At 42.3% G+C, this 19,872-nt stretch overlaps 1 protein-coding gene across 1 annotated transcript in view; it reads left to right on the forward strand.

Moving 5' to 3' along the window:
* Positions 1 to 19,872, forward strand: part of TMTC1 (transmembrane O-mannosyltransferase targeting cadherins 1) — a 150,405-nt gene that overhangs the window by 61,854 nt on the left and 68,679 nt on the right. Inside the window, exon 8 of the mRNA XM_005500319.3 lies at positions 9,011 to 9,200. Coding sequence (XP_005500376.2) covers positions 9,011 to 9,200 — 190 coding nt within the window. The remainder of the gene's footprint in view (positions 1 to 9,010; positions 9,201 to 19,872) is intronic.

Below are 19,872 nucleotides of genomic sequence, written 5' to 3' on the forward strand. Positions count from 1 at the left end.
ACATGGGAGACTCTGTCGTTACGGTCCAGCCTCAGAGAAGATGCTAAATGGTGTGTGTTACTCAGCTGTTGACACCTACAGCAGCAGCATAGGAAGAGTTGGTGGGAGAAGCTTTTAAAGAGCTTTTGAAGGCAGTAATTAGGTCACAGCACTTAATTCAAAGCCAGGATGTTACTTTGGGTTGAGATGGGAGGAAGTGAGTAGAAGAGGCAAGTTTGGTGTTATGACCAGAAGGGAGAAGCCCCATGAAGCTAAAAGAAAGGCCAGTGTTGGGTGTGATCTTGAGGTGGTTACTAACACCCTGACTATGGCTGAAGCAAGGGTTAGCGCTCAGGCAAGGGGCAAGTTGTTTTGTAACTCTCTAGAGATCACGCAGGGCGCAAAGAGGAGTTTCTGTTTGCAAGCAGTCATCTTTATTTGCACTGAGCTGGGAGTGTGGCTATTGTGCATACATGTCTCACCAGAGTAAATGTTACAGTTTTCAACAGAGTTGAAAGTTATTGTAAGACTTGGCCAACTCGGTGTGGCCAGGAGGAAGGTTGATGATAACAAGTCGAGCAACAAAAAAAGAAAAACACTTGTTTGGAAATGTGTGGCAGTCTTTGTGAAAATCATAAAGTTAGATCTGGAGTTGGGGTCTTGGTTGACATGGGATGAACCCAAAAGAGTCCTGTTAACCCTCACAAGATTTCTGTGTCAGCTGGTGAGCTCTACAGGTGTAGTTTGTCCCAAGGCTGGCAAGGGTTATTGGAGTGTGGCTAAGATTAGAGGTAGATATAAGTTCAGGTTTGAAAAAGTATTGAGTAATGAGGTCAGATTTTGTCAGCCCTTATGACGCTTGTAGTGTAAATCAGATGACTGAGGGTGTGAGAGAGGTCTATGCATCCATGATTGTGTGGAGGAGGGGAGCATATAGAAATAAAAGTATGCCAAATGAATCTAAGAGGAGACAAGTTCAAAGCAAGCCAAGGACGTGGCTTGTAACAGGTAGCAGAGCTGAGGAGCTCCTTCCTGCAGGATGCTGTGGGTGTGCTGAAAGTTTATGCAGACTCAAAGAGAGATTTGCCAAGTTAAAAAAAGAAATCTAGACTACTAAATATGCAGAAACCATATTCAACTCAGATTTGCCAGCTAGAAACTGGGAAAAATTACCATGTTTGTATATGCTGTGCTTGGCATTAATTTTTGGTCACTGCTGGAGAGAGGATCCTGGTCTAGACAGACCCTTAGTGTGGCCCAGTTTGGCCTTAGAACGTGACTGTATTTTCTGTGCAACCTGTCTCCGATCTTGGATAACACAAGCTTATCAATTAAAATAGATAGATGGTGGTTTATTTAACCATTGGAAGACAAAATACACTGAAACAATGACAGTTTTGCAGTCTTAAAATAATAATCTGTTCAGTGTGTTCACTAAATTACTTTCCTTAAAATTACAAGTGAATGGGGATGCAAGTAAATGCTTTGAAAGTCAGAATATGAATGCTTCAGTCCCTGCAAGGTGCTGGATATTTCTAATATCCCCAAATACTTCAAAACTTACAGTGACATAAACGAAAGCCACATTTCCATGTCCTTCAGTGTGTTGCTTGGCAAGGGTGATCTGAGAAGATGAAAGCTGTCCATCATTCGCTTTCTCAGCGGAGGCAGAAATGACGGTGTTGGGAATCCTGCTCTTTGTAAGCCCTGCCAGTAGAGCCTGTCCATACAGGCTGTTGTCTGCTGCAGAAAGGACATACAAAAACCTTCTCTGGTGACCTACCTTAAAGCACACAGATTTCCAGTCATTTTGACTTGCCAGCTCAAAATCTGCTATGGGTAAGCTGCTGCAATAGAAAAACCAACCCCAAGCCTCTGTTAAAACATTCTTGCTTGTATTAGATGAAATTTGAGGAAGAAAGCAATTAGAAAGGTTTTGCAAGCTCTCCCGGCTTTAGGTAAGCAGTGCACCGAAGTGCAGCTGGAGTGTTTAGCTGGGTGTTGAACAGTGGGGCTGTCATGCTTCAGACGTTTTGCACAATGTTCCTTTCTTCTGCCATTCTTGAGGGGAAAGAAGTAGGAGGCCTCCTCTGGATAAACAGATTGTATTACTAACACCGTGGTGAGACAAGGGAAAAGTCCATTGTACAGCATGTCTCAAGGTGCGTGAAACAGATTAAATCCTACCAGTAATTTCAAACTAAGAAAGTGTGGTTTTTTTAAAACTGCATCTTTGGGAATCAAGTTATATTAATTTCTGCTGGCATTTGCCTTGTGACCTCCCTTGGCTGATCGCTCAGAGCATGACGCAGGCTTATTTTTGGTGTTTCATTAAATAGTTAATGTATTTCTACTAAGACTGCCTTGAGATAACATTGTCCCATGGTTGAACTGCTCTCTCTGTAAGAAGCTGGCTTTCTGTATTTCTATGCTGTTTCAAACAGGTAAATGAGAATTCAGTGCCACAGAAAGCCTAAGAAATGCTTGTACATAAAAACTGGCATATACTCCTTTTCATAGAGATTTGTAACTGTTTCCCAAGCAATGCATTTAATCATCCCAGTTGTAACTTTGAAAGGGATGAATTACCGAGAGGCACACAGCTGACCTATGCTGAAGAAGTCGGTCCCTTGTGCCAGCCAGTTCTGCCGAGGCAATAGAAGTCAAGTGCAGCAACGACTCTGGTATGGGATTTTTACTGACTTTAGGCTAGGAACTAGCATTAAAATAGACCCGTGTGGCACATCAGTTCTTAATTAGTCAGGCTTGTGCATGCTTCCTGAGTGGAAAAGTTCTGCCTGTTTTGTCAGTGCTTTCTGTCATGTGCCCAGAGGTGCTAAACTTCAGCTCTACAGGTGATCTCTGGGGGCACCCAGCGTTCACAGCTCAATTCTAGCCAAACAGCGTTGGTAAGAATCGATGTCATGCCCACCCAGGGGCCAGACAGTCTATACATTAAGTGTAAAATATATTCTTTATTCCAAAGGGGCTGGGAGTGGAGGGGATGCCTATCTGGAAGACGGAGCTATTATAGAAAGTAAAAGTCATCCCACAGTAGCAGGTTCCCAGAGGAACCTGCTTTCCCAAAGCCACCTGAAAGGTTTCAGCATCTCTCTCAGTTAAGATTTCTTGGTTTAATGAACAAACCCAGGCAGGTAGTGTTGCTCTGGCAATCAGCTTGGTAGGCATTTTTAATAGGTCATGGCGCTTGCTGCAAATGTCAGTTACACAAGAAGCCTTCCCTGCCAAAAGCCTGCATATGGAGTGAAGGGGTGCAGCCAAATCAGAGGCCATTGATTCCTACAGGCAATGCATTTTGCTTGTCAAAATAGTTCCATGCAGGAGGGATTGGCCATGGGCGGCCTGAGGCAAAGCAGCGTGCCCAGAACATCCCCTTGACTCCTGCTGGCGCAGGACAGGTAACGCTCTGGGGTACAACGAACCTTTTCCAGAATCGTTATCACAGTGGGTTTATAAAGCCTGGTTTTTAATTTCCTGAGGATCAGCCACCAGCATCTCAGTGGGTGTCCAGGGCGCCCTCCATCCCCCACTGCCCCATTGAACCTGTCCTGTAGCAGCTGCCGACCGGCAGCTGGGGGGGTTTCAGGTGTGTGACTTTTGGAACGTGCTGCTCTGGGTGGTGAGCTGAGGGTCACGTCTGATCACTGGGCACGCTCTCACCCACAGCATGTGGGGCTTTGCAGGGGGAAAACAGTGTGAGATCAATCCCAGGTCTTCCAGCATTGAGACTCTGACAGCAGGCTCAGGTTTCACTGGGAATTCACAGGCTCTTTGAAAGTCTTTACTCTTCAAGAATTTGATATTTTTCGGATTCTTAGCTACAGAGCTGAAACAACTGAGCAAGAGCTGTTCAACACATCAAAGCTCTTCAGGCTGTGAAGCTGTAGAGGACAACATAGTCTGCCTTTCCTCCTGTGTCCCTGGTGCACACAAACCCACCTTACTATTCATCAAGCTGCATCTCTGCGTGTTTATCTGTATCTTTGTCTTTCCTACTCCTGTCCTCTAATGACTAGCAGCTCTTTCCCCCTAGATGCAAAAGTTTTGATGAAAAGAAATCCACATGCACCTTTTCCAGTTACAAGTGTTTTCTGTCTAGCGGATACTTGCATTTGGATGTTAAAATTGGAATTGGTATGTCTTTTGCTTGTTTGTGTAGACTTACTCCATCACCAAATGTGCTGGATAGACAAAGTGTGATTTTTCTTCTAAGGCTATGAAAAGAAAATGTTTAGGCTGACAATATACAGAGCAGGAAAATAAACTCACGGGGGAAGGTATGGCTGGACCAGCAGTTCCCAGGGGGAGCACAAATACATACAATTTTAAGACAATATTGTTAAATACCACCACCTGGTTATAATTGGAGCCACATGTGTCCTAGGAGGACATTATTGTGAAGCACTGATTGAACACACTTGGTTTTAGGGCTTTGTAGAGGATGAAGAGAGTCTTGAGCTGAAATCAGTTTAGCTGTTAATGCAAGTGAGAAGCATTTCCTAATAGAGGAGCTCTTTTCACCCTTACAGTAAACTGAAAGCTCTTAGTGCCTGGAGGTGTGGAGGTCTTCTCAAAAGAGCACTAACAAGGTCTGTGACTTCTGAATGGGCCATAATGGTCTTCATGCTTCTGTTTCAGATCACCCCTTCTTTGTGCATCCCATTCTTTTTCTGAATACCAGTTAAATGCAGGTACTTTTTTTTTCCCAACCAGGAGAATATTTTGCTTTTGCCTTGCTAAAGTCTGCAGTGCAGGAAAATCTTCCACTTGCAGGTGGATACCCTGCTGGGTATTTTGGGGTAAGGTTGGTTGTCGGGAATGGGGTGGGTTGTCCCAGAACTGGGTAGATGGTAGGTTGTACCCCTGTTTGAACCTAGAAAGAACAGGGTCACTGGCCCCTGCTTTTCCATGTGGCTTTGGTGGGGCATGGTCTGAGTCCTATAATCACTCATGTGGCACAGTTTTAGGAAGAAATCAGTAATCTCAGTCCCTGGGAGCTGGGGAAAAAAGCTTAAGACACTCCCAAATCAGAAAGCAAATGAAACTTCACATAAATGTCTATAAATCTTGTATTTTATTTAGCTAGTCTCACAATCATCATGTATTTTAATTGCTTTGGTTTGGCAGAGCTGAGACTGGGGCTTTTCCAAGCTTGTTAGTCTCCTCTACAGCAAAGGGTAACAAACAATCCCTCAAGTATTCTTCTGTTCTGTTGTTTATGGCTTTAAGTAGCACCCTTTACTTTTGTTTTTGCAGTAGAAGCAATCAGTTTAGATAGTTGTTTTCTGCAACAGGTTCTAGATATGAGTCATCCTGTATTTATCTCAAACAAAGCACGCAACAGTAAATTTAAACTAAAAAATTTTAAACTAAACAAACTGGATTGCCATGACAACACCTCATACCTACAGGAGTAGTTGTGTTTTTCTGAACCCCCCAGAGATGCTGAGAAGTGAAGAGAATCACTTGATACCTGCTGAAACTTGGATTTCCATGTTCAATTTGCAAATAGAAAAAATGATTCTGCTGTAATGCAAATGCTGTTAACCAGCCTGGGAGAAAACTGATTGCCAATTAAGAGGCAGGTTCTTCCAATCACCTCACCAGTAATACTCTGTTTTGCCTGGGATTAGCTGATAGAGCGGGAGATGTTGCAGGCAGGGATTTTTCTCCCATGGAATTCCAGCAGACGTGAACAGCAATATAGAGAAGATCATTAATTTTAAATGTAATTCATTTAGTCAACTAATTAAAAGAAAATACTTTTGTTGCTGTTTGCAGGTAGGCTGCTGAAATATAATTACCTCCTGGAATGACTCCATGAATCTTCAAGTCTTCCAAAATTTGCAAATTATTTCCTTGCGATGTCAGCTTTGGTGAGAGGGTTCTTCCAAAGTTTCTCCTACCTTTAGCTTTCTCCCTGGTTAGCCTTGTGATAGGAGAGCCACACAGATGTAAAGGAGAGTACTATGTGCTTTTGAGAGCAATAAGTAAAAAGCAGCACTGAATTGTCAGGAGCTATTATTAGCATCTTGCTATTTTTCTGTTACTAGTATCTAGAATAGTGATGGTTTGCAGTGCTTTATTTTGCAAAGCCATGTGTCGCATTCAAGGACAGGTTAGTAATGCTGAAAGCATATCGGGACTTTTGCTCGGGTCAGAGCTCACTCAAGGTTTTCTTGCAGCTTACAAATGCCTCCTAAAATCAGGCAGCGCCCTCCTTGATCTTGCTTCTGTGGCTGCTGGAGGCACATTCACGTTCAGCGAGGGTGTTCAGGCTTGATGATGAGAGACGTGGCCAAAGGTTCTCAGTACGGTGTCTGGAGAGGTGAACCAGTTGACCATACGTAGGTGGTAAAGACTGTCACAGGCTTTAAAATAGTTCACCGCTTTTGGTGGAGCATATTTAAGGCAGTAATTATTACTATGATGGAACAGGGTGATTGTCCATCTCTTCTGGGACCTGCCTCTGGCAGCGAGTTGTGCACATGGCTCCCAAGGAAGATGGAAACCCCACAAGCACATGGAAAGAGGGACTTGCTTACAAACCTCTCCTGATGAGTGCGTGTCTTGGAGAGTGTCTTCTCAGCTCCAACAGCACAACAGCAGTTTGTCTTAACCTTCCAGCAGAAATGCTTTAATGCACACTAATCTGGCTATTCTGAATTCCTCTGAAAGTTTGTTAAACTGACTCAATTTGTTATGGTAGCAAACTGTGTTTACTTATTCTGTGCTGCGTAACCGTTTATCAGCTCCCACCTTATCAGTGAAGATGCAGAAAAGCAACTTGTCCGTCTTTAACTGCAGTGCTGCAGTTTGCAAAAATGCCAAACGCCATCCCATTCCTTCCTGCCCAGCAGCCCTGTCTGAGTAAAATAGGGGTTTGCATACAAACTGCTGTGAATATTGTGATGCTTATTGAAAATGTTAATATGCCAGGGCATAAAAGGACACTCCCTGCAAAAAAACTGGGCTTTCCTAAGGTGTCAAGTGCAAAGCTAACTCAATGCTCCAAAAAATCCTGTCTAATATACACACTTGTATACACATGTAACATCACAAGTGAGCGTCTTGGCATGATTAAGCTCCACCAGGTTTTGTCTTGCCATGTTCCTCTAATGCAGGCCAGAAAAGATTGACTTGGTGACTAGAAAAGACATATTTGTTCCTTTAGAAATAGTGAACAATCAAAATTATAAGCAGAGTTTGAGTAAAATTAGATTACGTTTTTGAGGGATGTTTTCTTAAATAGGAACTGGCTTTTTAGTTGCTGCCTCTGCTCAGAGAGAAGATGGATTTTGTCTCACTTTTCCCCCTTGTTTACTGCCTTAGGATAGGGAAGGAGATGAAAACAGGGGGATGGAAGAGACATGTACCAAATGGCTGAAAACCTTAAAAATGTGGAAATGTTCCATTTTCCATCAGAACTGGGAGCTTAGAAAGATTTGCAGGGAAATGAGAATGTGCCTTTTCCACTGTTTACAATGAAACATTATTCCAGCTCTCTAAGCCTCCCTGCTTTTGGGTTGCTGTGCTGCTGGAGGCGTTTGTTTTTCAGATGAGAAGAGAAACTGATATCCTAACTGTGGTTATCTAAAAATGTTTTCACAGGAATTTAGGCCTGTTTCATCCCTGTGTCTTGGCCTAACACCCATCTGAAAACTTCAGTACTGCCTGCCTGGAGTCACATTTAGCTTCAGTATCCTACCCCTTCTACCACAAATATAACATAATGTTTTAAGTGCTGTTAGAAAGGGCTGCATTTTGACTCCAGAGAGGTATGTTTGTGAATGATGAGTGAAACAATCCTCTGTCTACGTGACTTGACATCTCTTGGGCATCCTTTGTTATCATTTTAATAAACCTGCTAAGGTACCATGGCAACTGGGTATGATAACAACAGCCAAAGCAGGCTCAGATGGAAGAAATTCTATGCAGGATAGAATATAAATTCGTTTATTTTGGAGTATTTGCCGTCTTTGGCGCTAAGTACAATGTGGATCTTTCCATTTCCACATTTCCATGTGGATCAAACCAAGGAAGGGTTTGTCTGTTCTAAGGCTGTCACAGTTTTGCTTGGTTGCCTTCATGATTGCTGGAATAATCTCTAGCCTCTTGCATACAAAAAGTATTTGAACTTTTGTAAATGTGGTTTGAGGGGGATGCACTTTTGGACAAGTAGGTGAGGAGCAGAAAAAAGCTTTGGGTGGAGAGGGTATCTTGCTTTGATTTTATCTTTTTCTTGTTTTCTTTAGCCCAGTTGCACACATGCTGTTCTTGTCTTCTGAAAGCCCTGCATACTTCCCAGAGGGCAGCATGTTTCCCATTTCCATTCCCCATTAATTTCCTCTCTATTGAGAATACCAATTAGTGAAGGTTACAACAATTTGAAAGGCTTCTTACTTCTCCATCACATCTGTGGTGCATCTCATGCAAGCTGTCCCCAACCCTAATAAGCTGTGATGGGATCAGCCAAGAATCACCCTGTGCTTCCTTTCTTCTGTATTTTCTTCCTGTGCCAGGATGCAAAGAGAAAAGACAGAGAGGTCTGACTTAAATTGCTCAATATTGTGCACATAAGAGAAATCCTAAATTGTAAGTTAAATCCAGCTAGATGGATATTTTCTATGGCAGGAGTGATGCAGTGAACTGTGTAACGGTTCGATAGATGTAGGTACCTGCTTAGTTATTATTCATTTATTGTTGAAGCTGATAGAAAGTCACATCGAAAATCTAACATTCAAATGGGAGATGACTATCTGTTAGTTTTCCGAAGACTGGTGCATAGAAACCACATAAATATTAGTGATCTTATATTATTTCTGTAAGTGACCTACTGAAGTGCCTCGCACCTATGTTAGTGTCTTTTTATTGACAGAGAGGTATGGGGTTTTGTTGTTGTGGTTTTGTTGTTTTCCTTCTTCCATACAGTATGTGGTAATTGCCAAAGGAAAATGTTTCATGTGTTGGCAGCTATTCTGTGTATTATGTCACCTGTTTTCTTTTGCAGGTTTCTGACTTACTCCTACCTTCTGGCCTTCAATGCGTGGCTGCTGCTGGCACCGATCACCCTGTGCTACGACTGGCAGGTCGGCAGCATCCCTTTGGTCGAGTCCGTCTGGGATGCAAGGAACTTAGCCACAGTGTTCTTGGTGCTGGTGATGACATTACTCAGCCTGCACTGTATAGCTGCATTCAAGGTAACACCAAAAGACATGCAATACAACGTTTTGTTTAGGATCTTTTGTTTCCTAATCTTTAGATGAAATGGGCAGTAAACGCAAGTTTTCCTCTCAAGTGCATTGGATAGAAGTAAAAAAACATAGTGTTACATAACTAACTCAGGCAAACTTAACGGATGAAAACGTCCATCTAGGTGAATGTCTCCGTCTCTAATTGGTCTTATTTGAGGGCAAAAGTTTGCCTGGAGTCCTGCATTCAATTACTGTTAATGATCCAAACCCCACTGAAGTTAAGTGTCTCTGCCTCCCCCATAGTCATTAGGCTCTTTGTCATTTGCTTCAAACAGGACTGGGACCTGTCATCTGCAGAGCTATTTGAAAATTAAATCAATTATTGTATTGGTATCTTTACTTCTAAAACCTAAATGTTGTATACAGAAGATTTCCCATCACCAAAGCGATGGAAGGCAGGAAATAGAAATTATCTGGAAATTGTTTTTTAGTCTAAATAATATAGCGGTAAGCCGAGCTTTACAATTCAGCATTTCAGATCCACCATTAATCAAATTGCAGAAATGGAAGTGAGATTGTACTAGACTTGTCAGAGATCAGATATGCTCTTACATAGAAGGTGTGTCTGTGGATCACAGGGAGTTACAGGCTCTTCTATCTGCAGTTGTGTTGTGGAAGTCTTAGGAAATGTGTTGGTAATCATTTTTGAAATAGTGCAGAAAATTATCTTCCTAAACATACATCTCAATCAAAAGCATAGTAGGGGAGTAATGGCTTTTTAATACCTATGTTACATGAAAATGTGCAGGTCACGTACATGCTTCAGTTTGCCCTGTCAGTCTTCTCCGTACCCCTGGTAAGGAGATGGACAATGAGTCAAACAGTTTTGAGACTGCAGAGTCATTAATTTAGATTATACATTGACAAATGCTGTATGGGAAATATGGGAAAATACCCGATTAGGTATCTGCTAGTTCTGCCTGCAGGTTGTGTATCATCTTGTGTTCCTCCTGTTTTCATTACTCACTGCTAGAGATATTCAGAAGTGTTTGTATTAGACATAATCCTGTTCCCAGGAAATGATAAAATTCCCATTATCCTGGTACTGAACACTTCTGAAAAATCTTATCCCATGTTCTTTGAAGTTCTGGGTGTTTTTTATTTCTTCTTCTGTTGTTGGAATTCATACTATGAATAAGATTAAAGTTGTTGGTTTGTTGGATAATCCTGAAAGATTTTTTTTTTCCAAAGACATTTTGTGTTATTTTATTTTGGATAAAAAAATGATCCAGAAGGATTCCTTTGGGTAACTTCTACCAAACTGCAAAACAAAACATTTCAGAACACTTTGTGCATTAAATGTCTAGATTTTACCGCATTTTTATTCCTCCTTTTTTTTTTTCTTTAAGTCAAAACTATTCAGTCTGAATTTATGAATACCGCTGTTTGATTTGAAACTGCAACTTGTAATTTTTCGTGAGAATAAGTTCACTGCTTTGCTCTTAACCACTGTTAATGTTGCGTTAAGCAACATGAATTTTGCTCTCCGGGCATTTACTTAAAGGATGCTTTGAAATTCATCTTGTAGATTCCCTTGTGTTTATCCTTGAAAAGCCCAAACACAGAATAAATTGGATCCTAAGTGCTCTGTTTTTGTGTCTAAACAAAGTAAAACCAGAACCATGGTGCTCTAATCAGTCTCAGCTCACCAGCAAACCCACTGTAAGCATGGAACTGATACTGGTTCCATTTGGGGTCAACCTGACATGCTTCCCCCAGCCCCAGGTACTATTAGAGGTAGCTGAAATGTTCTGCTTTTCAGGAAATCTTAAATTTCTTGAAGCTATTTTCTATTTCATTTTTAGCAACTCTCATAACAACCTGTTTGTGATACTGCCGTTAAGTGGTAAGAGGATGATTACACTGTGCTGAGTAGTGTGCGTCATTGAGGAAAGCAAACAGTAGGAAGAGGCCTATTTCCTGGAAGTAAATGATCCTGTTTGGCTTCAGACACTCTCAGGAATGTCTACAGTGAGGAGACAAAAGGTTAGGACACGTGAACTGCAGGCACAATTCCTTATGTTAGGCTTTAAGAAAGCTTCTTTGCAAATTCAGCAGCAGTGGCCTTTGATACAACATTGCTCCCGCCAAGACAGACCATCCTTCACCTTCAGTCAAGCCCCAGACAGGCCACTTCTCATGATTTTGCAGCTTGTGGGCAGCATCAGATGCATCAGTTAATTTTTTGTATTTCATAGAGTATAAGATGTCCAGCTTCCTTTTTGAAGCAAGGATGTAAAACTGTCTTAGCAGCCATTTGCCCTCCTTTTTCACTGCAAAGTCTAACCTGGAAGCAATAGCATGCAATTTTTTAAGGGATGGTTTTAGAGTGAACAGACAAATAGTTTATGTGCCTTTCATTGCAGTGTGTAGGTGTGCAGGGGTAAGAGAGGACAAAACCTCGTATTCATTCTCATCAGCACTAACACTTTCTCCCTGCACAGAGAATTCAAAAGCTAGAAATGATTTTGGCAGAACTGAAGACATCTGTGTGGTGAACACTGAACTGATTTTCAGTGGCAAGAGGCAGTGCGTGTGCATCCACAAAACAAGCTCACAGGAGACTCTCAGAATATATTACATGGACTGTAATTAGCAAATGCATGTATTGGATTTCTGCCTTTGTTGCCATTGAATTTTAAACAGGGCTAATTTGTTGTTGACATTTGTGATTAGGGTAATAACCCTGTTGGCATGTATGTGTAATGCTGATAAAAGACATCTAAGGCACGAAGCTTTCTTGTTCTGTTTCATTGTGTGAGCATTGTTACACCTCAGAACGAGAAGAAACAGTGCAAGTTTTCTACCCGTAACTGCTTTCCTTGAAACACATTTTTTACTAGATGAGGGGTTTTATGCTGAAAACTGCAGAAACAGAATGGGCAACTCTCCAGTTTGTTATTGTTTGGAGAGAAAACCTCCCTCCTCCATCCTCCTTGTGCACTTTCACTGTTGTCCTTCTTACATAATGAGGAAGTCATTTGAAAAATTGCCTTGTTAATTTCTTGTCTATAACTTCCATTCACTGGGTTGTTTCATAGTTCGTTCTAATCCCTCTTGCTTATCGGCCAGAGATCTCCCCTTCAGCAGGTCACCAAGAAGGACCTGCTGCTCTGCATGGTGTTTAGGTGCACAGCCACATTTGTCTCTTGCTGCAGCCATCCCTATCGCCTGTGAAAATTAATGCCTTTCTTTAGGAGGCCTGATGGGAGTAAAGAAAAGGCCTGCTCCTTGGTGCACCTCCCACTGGGAGCAAAGGACCTCACTGTCATCTCTGGCCAACATTTTTTCATAGTGACTGTTGTGGCAAAACAGCAGGACATCATTAAGCAGCTCTTTGAAACCTTTTGAGACTTGATTTTTCACTTTGCAGATGCCCAGTGAGTCACTGGTGGATCTTGAAATCCTCAGGTTCTGCTCAGCTCTTCGCAGTGAACTTCTTCGCCCAGGCTGGCTGGGCTTTGAGTAGTGTACTGGGGATGTGCCAAAGGCCGGGGGTGCTATTGCAAACACCTGCATCCCAGATGAATAATAGTAGTTGGGGAAAAAAGGATGATATTTGTTTATTGCTCATTTTCAAAGACTGCTTCAACTGCAAGGAATGGAGCTGGTCTGCTTTGGGACTAGGTAGATTACAAGGGTATCAGTCAAATGGATGCAGCAGTCTCTTTTTGGTTGCCAAGCACACCAGTTACAGGGCCAGCGAAATAATCTGTCTGATGCTTCAAATGGCCACCAGTGTACCCAAGGGCCTGTAGTGCTGCTTTTCTGTGCTGGAAGAAACAGTGAGCACCTGGTGAGCTAGAGAGAGGACAGCAATTCTGAGCATATCATCAGGGTGACGGTTATTTCTTTGACGTGTCGTAGTAATTCAGTGAGCATCAAAGCAAAACCCTTCAGGTGTTTGAAGAGCCAGTCCACATGGCATTTTTAGGTCGCCGCTTAATTAGCAGTGTGATTAAAATGCGGCTTGTCCTGTAGTGGTAGCTGTGACGTGTTTACAGAGCACATGATGGATCAGATTCCACTTTCCACATGGCACCTGATATATGGAGGGCTGATAGTGAGAAAATTCATGTGTGTGTGATGGGGTGATTTAGAGCAAGGTGATCGGAAAAAGTGATTTGAAACAGTAGTTTTTGTACCTGACCAGTCTGGGGGAGTTTATTGTGCCTTATACTGCTTGGCCCTCGTCTTGCATTTATGCTGATGACCAGCACTATGGAGGTACCTTCTGGTGGTTCACAGCACCTTCTATTTGTTCAGCAGGAACACATAACAATGGTGCAACAGATTCCTCATGTCTGAGGAGGGAGAGCTACTTATGTTTCATATCAATTAAAAAAAAAATATATCCTCTAAGTTATGTCTTTTTAAAGAACGTGCTTTGCTGCCATGTGTGACATAGCTATGTATGGTACAGGAAAGCTGTGATGGTTTTCAGGTTGTATTCATGACTTGCAACTGAGATATATATTATTATGCTGTTCTTATGCTGCAGTGGGTTGGTTTTTACTTCAGGTCTAATTTTAAGGTAATGCTGCCTCTTTACATTTCTCTGCATAATGCTTCTTAGCCAAGACAAGGCATTTTATACCAAATTATTGACTTTAATTCATGCTGTAATTGGCATCAGGTTGCCATTTAGCCAGTGGTTTATAGGTATGGATATCATCCAAGCCTATTCCTCAGTCACTCACAGACTGTATTTCTTAGCTGACAATGTTTAATACTATTGAGGAGAGGAATACATTTGTGTCTTCTCTTTGTGTGCATGTTTCTGTTGGTTTTGCTAGCCCTCATTATGTGTATTCTGTCATGCTATTTATTTACTTTACCCTGCGCTCCTGAGACCTTTGCCTCATTTCCCATGTTTGGCATTTCATTAATAAATCACAGCTCATGGACCTTTCTGGGGAACAATTGCCTTTTATAATATTCTACAGTAGTACCAGCACAGTAAGAAAGTGTGCCTAGCAAAATTCGTATGCCACAACGCTTTCCGAACAATACCTGCTTCAAAGGCACGGCAAGGTGAATAAGGCTATTTATCGACGGAGTCTATCTGACGAGCTGGAAACCACAGTCATTTTCATAAAAGGTCCATTTAAAATAAATCCTGCTCTCATTTTCCTGAGGGCCCACTTGAATTCCTTCCACTTAGAGAGAAGGTCAGGACTGATGTTCTTAATCCTTAGCAGCGAGGGCTTTCTATGCTGCTTCTGTTGTTAATGTTTGCTGCGGGGAGAGAGTAATAAGCCAGAAAGACTCTGTTTAGTGAAAGCTGGAGAGAAGGAGGGAGAGAGGGATGGGGGGAGCTGCTTGCGGGCACCCTGCGTGTCTCGCCGGCCGCGTTTCTGCTCTGCCGAGCGCTGCAAGCGCATCAGCTGCGGGTCCCCGAGGGGGTGGGAACAACACGAAAACCTTCCCAGGGCGCTTGCTGTGCCAGCCGAGAGGCTCAGGTGCAAGATGAAACCTTCTTCACTCTGTGTGCGATTGCCGTTCTGGTTAAAAAAACAAAAGAGTGAAATTATTAAAATACCTTTTGCATCAGATATTGTTTTTTTCCTGGGTAGATTTTTGAAATAACACGTTTGGGGTGTGGTACTCTGAGTAAATACAACCATAGCTGAAGTAGTTCTGATTTGTCCCACCGTGAAGATATTCAGCATCTCACCAAACGGGTTCTCAACTCCGGCAGGAGTTTGTCATGCTAGGTGAGTCGTTTTCATAGGGGCACATAGTTCTGCCATTTTCAGCATATTAACACAGAATTACTGTATTTTGAGAGATATTAGTTTTGTTTCTGCCATTTTCTTCTTCTGATTTGTGTTAATATTTCAAGACCCACTCAGAGCTGGAAGGTTTTGGAGTGGCATAATAGTAGGGGTGAGTAGGAGAGGGTAGGTGGAGTGAGGACCAAGAAATTTACAGCTGGGGGAGGTAATGATGCTCATTGTGGCTGCTTGGTCTTAGTTAAACGTTAGGGTGCCAAGCCATTGGGTGATTTCTGTTATGATCCTCTTGTTCCGCGTTACATTTTAGGAGAAAACTCACCATGATCGCATTTGTATGTACTGCAAGCAGTGTGCATGTGTTTAAATTTTTCCTTTATTTTTTTTTTCCTCCCCCCTCCTCCATGTAGTAAATCAGCCTGCAGTCACAGAATGAAAGGGAACAGCAAAAAAACAACTACAAGGTCAAATTCTAATTCCTGGAGCAATTTTTTGACTTTCCTATTTCCTTTTGGAATGTTCCACTTCTCTTTCAAAGGTGTATGTGCTCCTGCATCCTGCTCAGATCAGATTGTCAAGCGAAATGAGAGGTTGCAGAGATTAGGGATTGGGAAAACTAGTTTATATCTCCAGGGAATTTTAGAAACTTGGGTGAGAAAGAGCGTAAATGTGCAGCTGAATGGACGGGTAGCTGAAGTCTACAGAGAAAAAGAAAGTAATAGATACCAAAATTTTACTTTGAGATACTAAAGTAAAAAGTGAAATATCAGTAGAATATACTTCTGTGCCCTGCTGTAGGTTATGGGCTTGGGAAAGGGCTATTTCTGCTTTTATTCCGTAACTGAAAGTCTGATTTCCAGAGGTGTTGAGCATCCACAGTTCCCATTGATGTAAATGACATGTTTAGGCACTTACAGCATTTCTGAGAAATAGTCTGTTTTACCTAGTGATACAGATCAGGACTTGCTTCCTTCTGGAAACAGAAAGTGAATGATCTCATTAGGGTGGTCTGAGGAATGTGCCAAGGATTTCTCTTTGCATAATCCTGGGGTAGGAAGCCAGTGATACTTTCAGGGGTTTTGATTCAGTTTCTGGCTGGTGTATGTTTGCCTGTACACCAGTTCCTGAAGAGGTGCTGTTGGTGGTGAACTGGAAGGTAGTTTTTGTTGTTGCCAAATGCTCAAAATAGGATCAATATGTCTGGCAATTAATAAAGAGTCATCAGTGATGGTCAAAATAACATTGGCAATCTCCATGGCTTGGGACTGGCTGTGAAGTGTAAAATTAGCTTAATTCTATTCAGTAGTAACGGTGGGTGTGTTTATCAGAACAAGATGATCACCAAGGAAAATGGAGCTATTTTAGGAAGACAGTGAGTTGCTAAGCCTGGGATTCAAGCAGCTGGCGCTACTGAAGATGCTGATTTTTTTTTCTTGTTTTCTTTTAATGAGATGAAAGAATAAAACTCCTGATAAATTGTAGTGATTAGAGAATTTGTGGCTCTTTTTGTAGGAGCAAGCTGATTAAGCTGAGTGTCTGAGCCAGATTTGAAGCTGGGCAGTTATGTTTTCCTTACCAAATGTTTGAGTTTTTCAGACCATCTGTTAACACCTGAATTTTGGCACCGTTTGCTCGGAAGTGGTGGCACAGGCAGCAGAGGGAAACAGCCACAGCTCCACGGTGCCCTCCCGTTTGGCCACAGAAGATATAGGTGTACATGTCCTATCCTGATTTCTGCCGGTGGCCTAAAGGAGACCATGCTGATGGTACCTGCAGCATGGTACAGCTCTGTCTGCCATGACCTGGCTGTGCCTGCATCAGTGAGGTGGGACTTGGGAGCACCCTGTGCTTGCATCTGCAGCTTCATATCAACAGATTATTTTCCTGTGAAGAAATTAATCCCTAGGGTTAATTTCTGATTAGCTTAAGTTTTCTTTTTATCACGTTATGCATAAATGCAGAGTGGATTTGACATGCTTCTACACTGTCCCTTTTTATCTTTTATACCGTGTATGCGGAAGGTTCAAGAGCAGGTGTTTGCAGATCCTGAACTCTTGCCAGATGAAATGCTGCTGGTGGTTTGGTGCAGGGCACTGAGGGGTCATGGTGCTGAGCTGCTTGTGGCTTCATGAGTGACTGATGCAACAGGAACATGTGAATTAAGTTTGCGTGCAGTTTGCACAAATGGATGTTAGGAATAAACTGAAGAAGTGTAATCCTTGCTCTGTGGTCTACAGATAGTCATGTAGCTTCTTTCAATCTCTGTGTCTCTTTTCATAGATAATGCCTCCTAGGCCTGCAAGCATTTGAAAATGTGTAAGAGCAATCATTGCTTTTGTACCGCCATGAACTACCAGCTTCCCTGAATACCAGCTTTTCTGCACTTGCAGTCAGATGATCCAAGTCTAACATCTCACTGGCTGCAGTGGACCATTCAGAGCTCCCTGGCAGAGGGTGATTTATACTTTTGGTAGGAAAGAAGACTTTACTCCATGGAGCTGTTGGTTCTAAATGGTGGAGTGGTGACACTTGCCTCATTCTCAAAATAAACTCTTAGAGGAAGAAATTAAACCCGCTTGATGGCTACTTTCCCATCAAACAGGCAAGCATGTATAAACAGCTTCGGAAACATTCCAGGATAGGACAGAAGGGAATTTGCTTGGACTTCCTTGACCAGCTGCTTTCTTCTCCGAGGTGCAACTTTGTCCAACCAGGAGGAAGGTTGTCCTCACAGCTCCACTTCCCAACACCTCAGCCTTTGGAGGTGCCAGGGGATGTGAACATAAGTCCTGCCATCACAGTGTGAGGCTTAATGGATCTGGCACCTCAGATGATGCTTTCTCAATGGGAAACACAGGGCTTATGCAAGGCCACAGTTTACGACAGATGCGTCAAAGTAGTCTGCGTCCCTGCTGTGCTGGTACTTTGTGGGCTCTGGCTTGTTGAAGGCTTGTGATTTAATAGTAGTCAGCAAGAATATGTCTTATATGTAATACGAGAAGATCTCTTTCAGTTGTAAACTCCAGACTTTCTTCCTTTTCCCCCATATTGCCAAGGAAGCAATTTTTGAGATTTATTGCTGTGTTGATGGATTTTGGCCTTGGAGTGATTTTTTGCTATTTTGTTTGAGATAGTGTGACAATTTTTTGCCTTACTTTTGGGAGAAGAAATGGAGTTTTTTAGTTCTTTGATAAATTTATGAAAAGTAGCAGGTTAAAAAAACCCTCGTCTTTATTAGCGGTTTGTTATTGTTTTTTGTTACAATATAATGAAGGCCTTATGGTCATTAAAGGTGAATGTGAATTTGAAAACTCTCACCAAACGATTTGCTATAAGGAATGTTACTTTGATTTGAAGTTGGCTTGTCTATAATGAAAAGAATCATTCTAAGGTTAATTCAAAGGTGCTTTTTTTTTTTTTCTGTCACCTCTGTGACAGAAAGATGTTTTATATTTCCAAAAGAAAGCACTATCTTTAAGAGGAAAGGAGATGTCTCCCTGTAAAAGGAATGAAGTGATCTATAATTTCTAGTCCTAGCCTTTTTATTTTAAGGAAAGAGGAAGTAAAAATTGCCTACTACTCTTTAAAAGCTTTTACTACTGCTCCTGGCACCTGGAAGATGCTGGTTCTGACACTTTTAGCTCAGCAATCTCTTGAGTTGAATCACATGACTAGAATAGTTAAACCAAATAAATGGTCCTGATTTTTTTTCCCTGAAAAATGTAACAAGCTGCAGTTTGGTAGATTTTATCTATTAACTTATCTATCTGTTTATTTATTTAAAAAAACGTGTGGAGGGCATCTCCTGTTGTTTGTGTTGGATGAAGATCATGCTGTCCTCTGTTCCTGCAGCCCTACAGTACCATTCTCTGACGTTCTTGCACCATTCTGTCCTGCTTGTCTACTCTTCTATAAATCTATCAGCCCCTCCAGGGGAAGGAGGAATAAAAGGTGAATCTGCTAAGTAAATTTTGATAGGGAAAAAGATAAAAGAGAATATAATGTCTTATGAGACTCGTGCTTTTAGGTTATGACCTATGGTATACACAGTCCTTTCCACGCATTGCGGTTGTGTTTCTGTCTTCTGTTCTCTCTGAGCTACCTCGGTGAGCAGAGGTTAGCCCTTGCTGGCAGGCAGGGACAGGTAGCTCTGCTGTGCCTTGTGCCCTTGTGATGCTGGGATGGAAGAATGTGCAGCTCTTGGGTCAGGGCAAAGGCCAGTTTTCACAGAATCACAGAATGACTGGGGTTGGAAGGGACCTCTGGAGATCATCCAGTCCAGCCTGCCTGCTAAAGCAGGTTCACCTAGTGTAGATCACACAGGAATGTGTCCAGGCGGGTTTTGAATGTCTCCAGAGAAGGAGACTCCACAGCCTCTCTGGGCAGCCTGTTCAGTGCTCTGGTACCCTCAAAGTAAAGAAGTTTCTCCTCATATTCACATGGAACCTCCTGTGCTTCAGTCTGTGCCCATTGCCAGTCATCCTATCTTTGGGCACCACTGAAAGGAATCTGGTCCCATCCTCTTGACGCTCATCCTTGAGATATTTATAAATATTGATGAGATCCCCCCAGTATCTGAGCAGTCAGTAGGACTTGTTTAGGGATGTGCAAAATAAGATCTGGATGTGAATAGGGTAACTTTTTCCTCCAGTATAAATTCCGAACTACAGGCAGCCAGTGATTTAGGTATCGCTTGTGCCAGAGGCTTAATCCAGAACATCTAGTTAATGGCCACTGACAAGTTTCAGATAACCAGCAGCCCCCCTTGCTCCTCTTGCCCGCAGGCTCTCCCCAGCTGCAGGGCCAAAATGTCCAATACATGAAGTGCCTGTACAAGTTTTGGGACAGTCAATGGCTGGGTAGAGAGGAGAAACCCAAAATGA

This window comes from Columba livia, chromosome 1 (genome assembly GCF_036013475.1).
Source record: "Columba livia isolate bColLiv1 breed racing homer chromosome 1, bColLiv1.pat.W.v2, whole genome shotgun sequence".
Lineage (NCBI taxonomy): Eukaryota > Metazoa > Chordata > Aves > Columbiformes > Columbidae > Columba > Columba livia.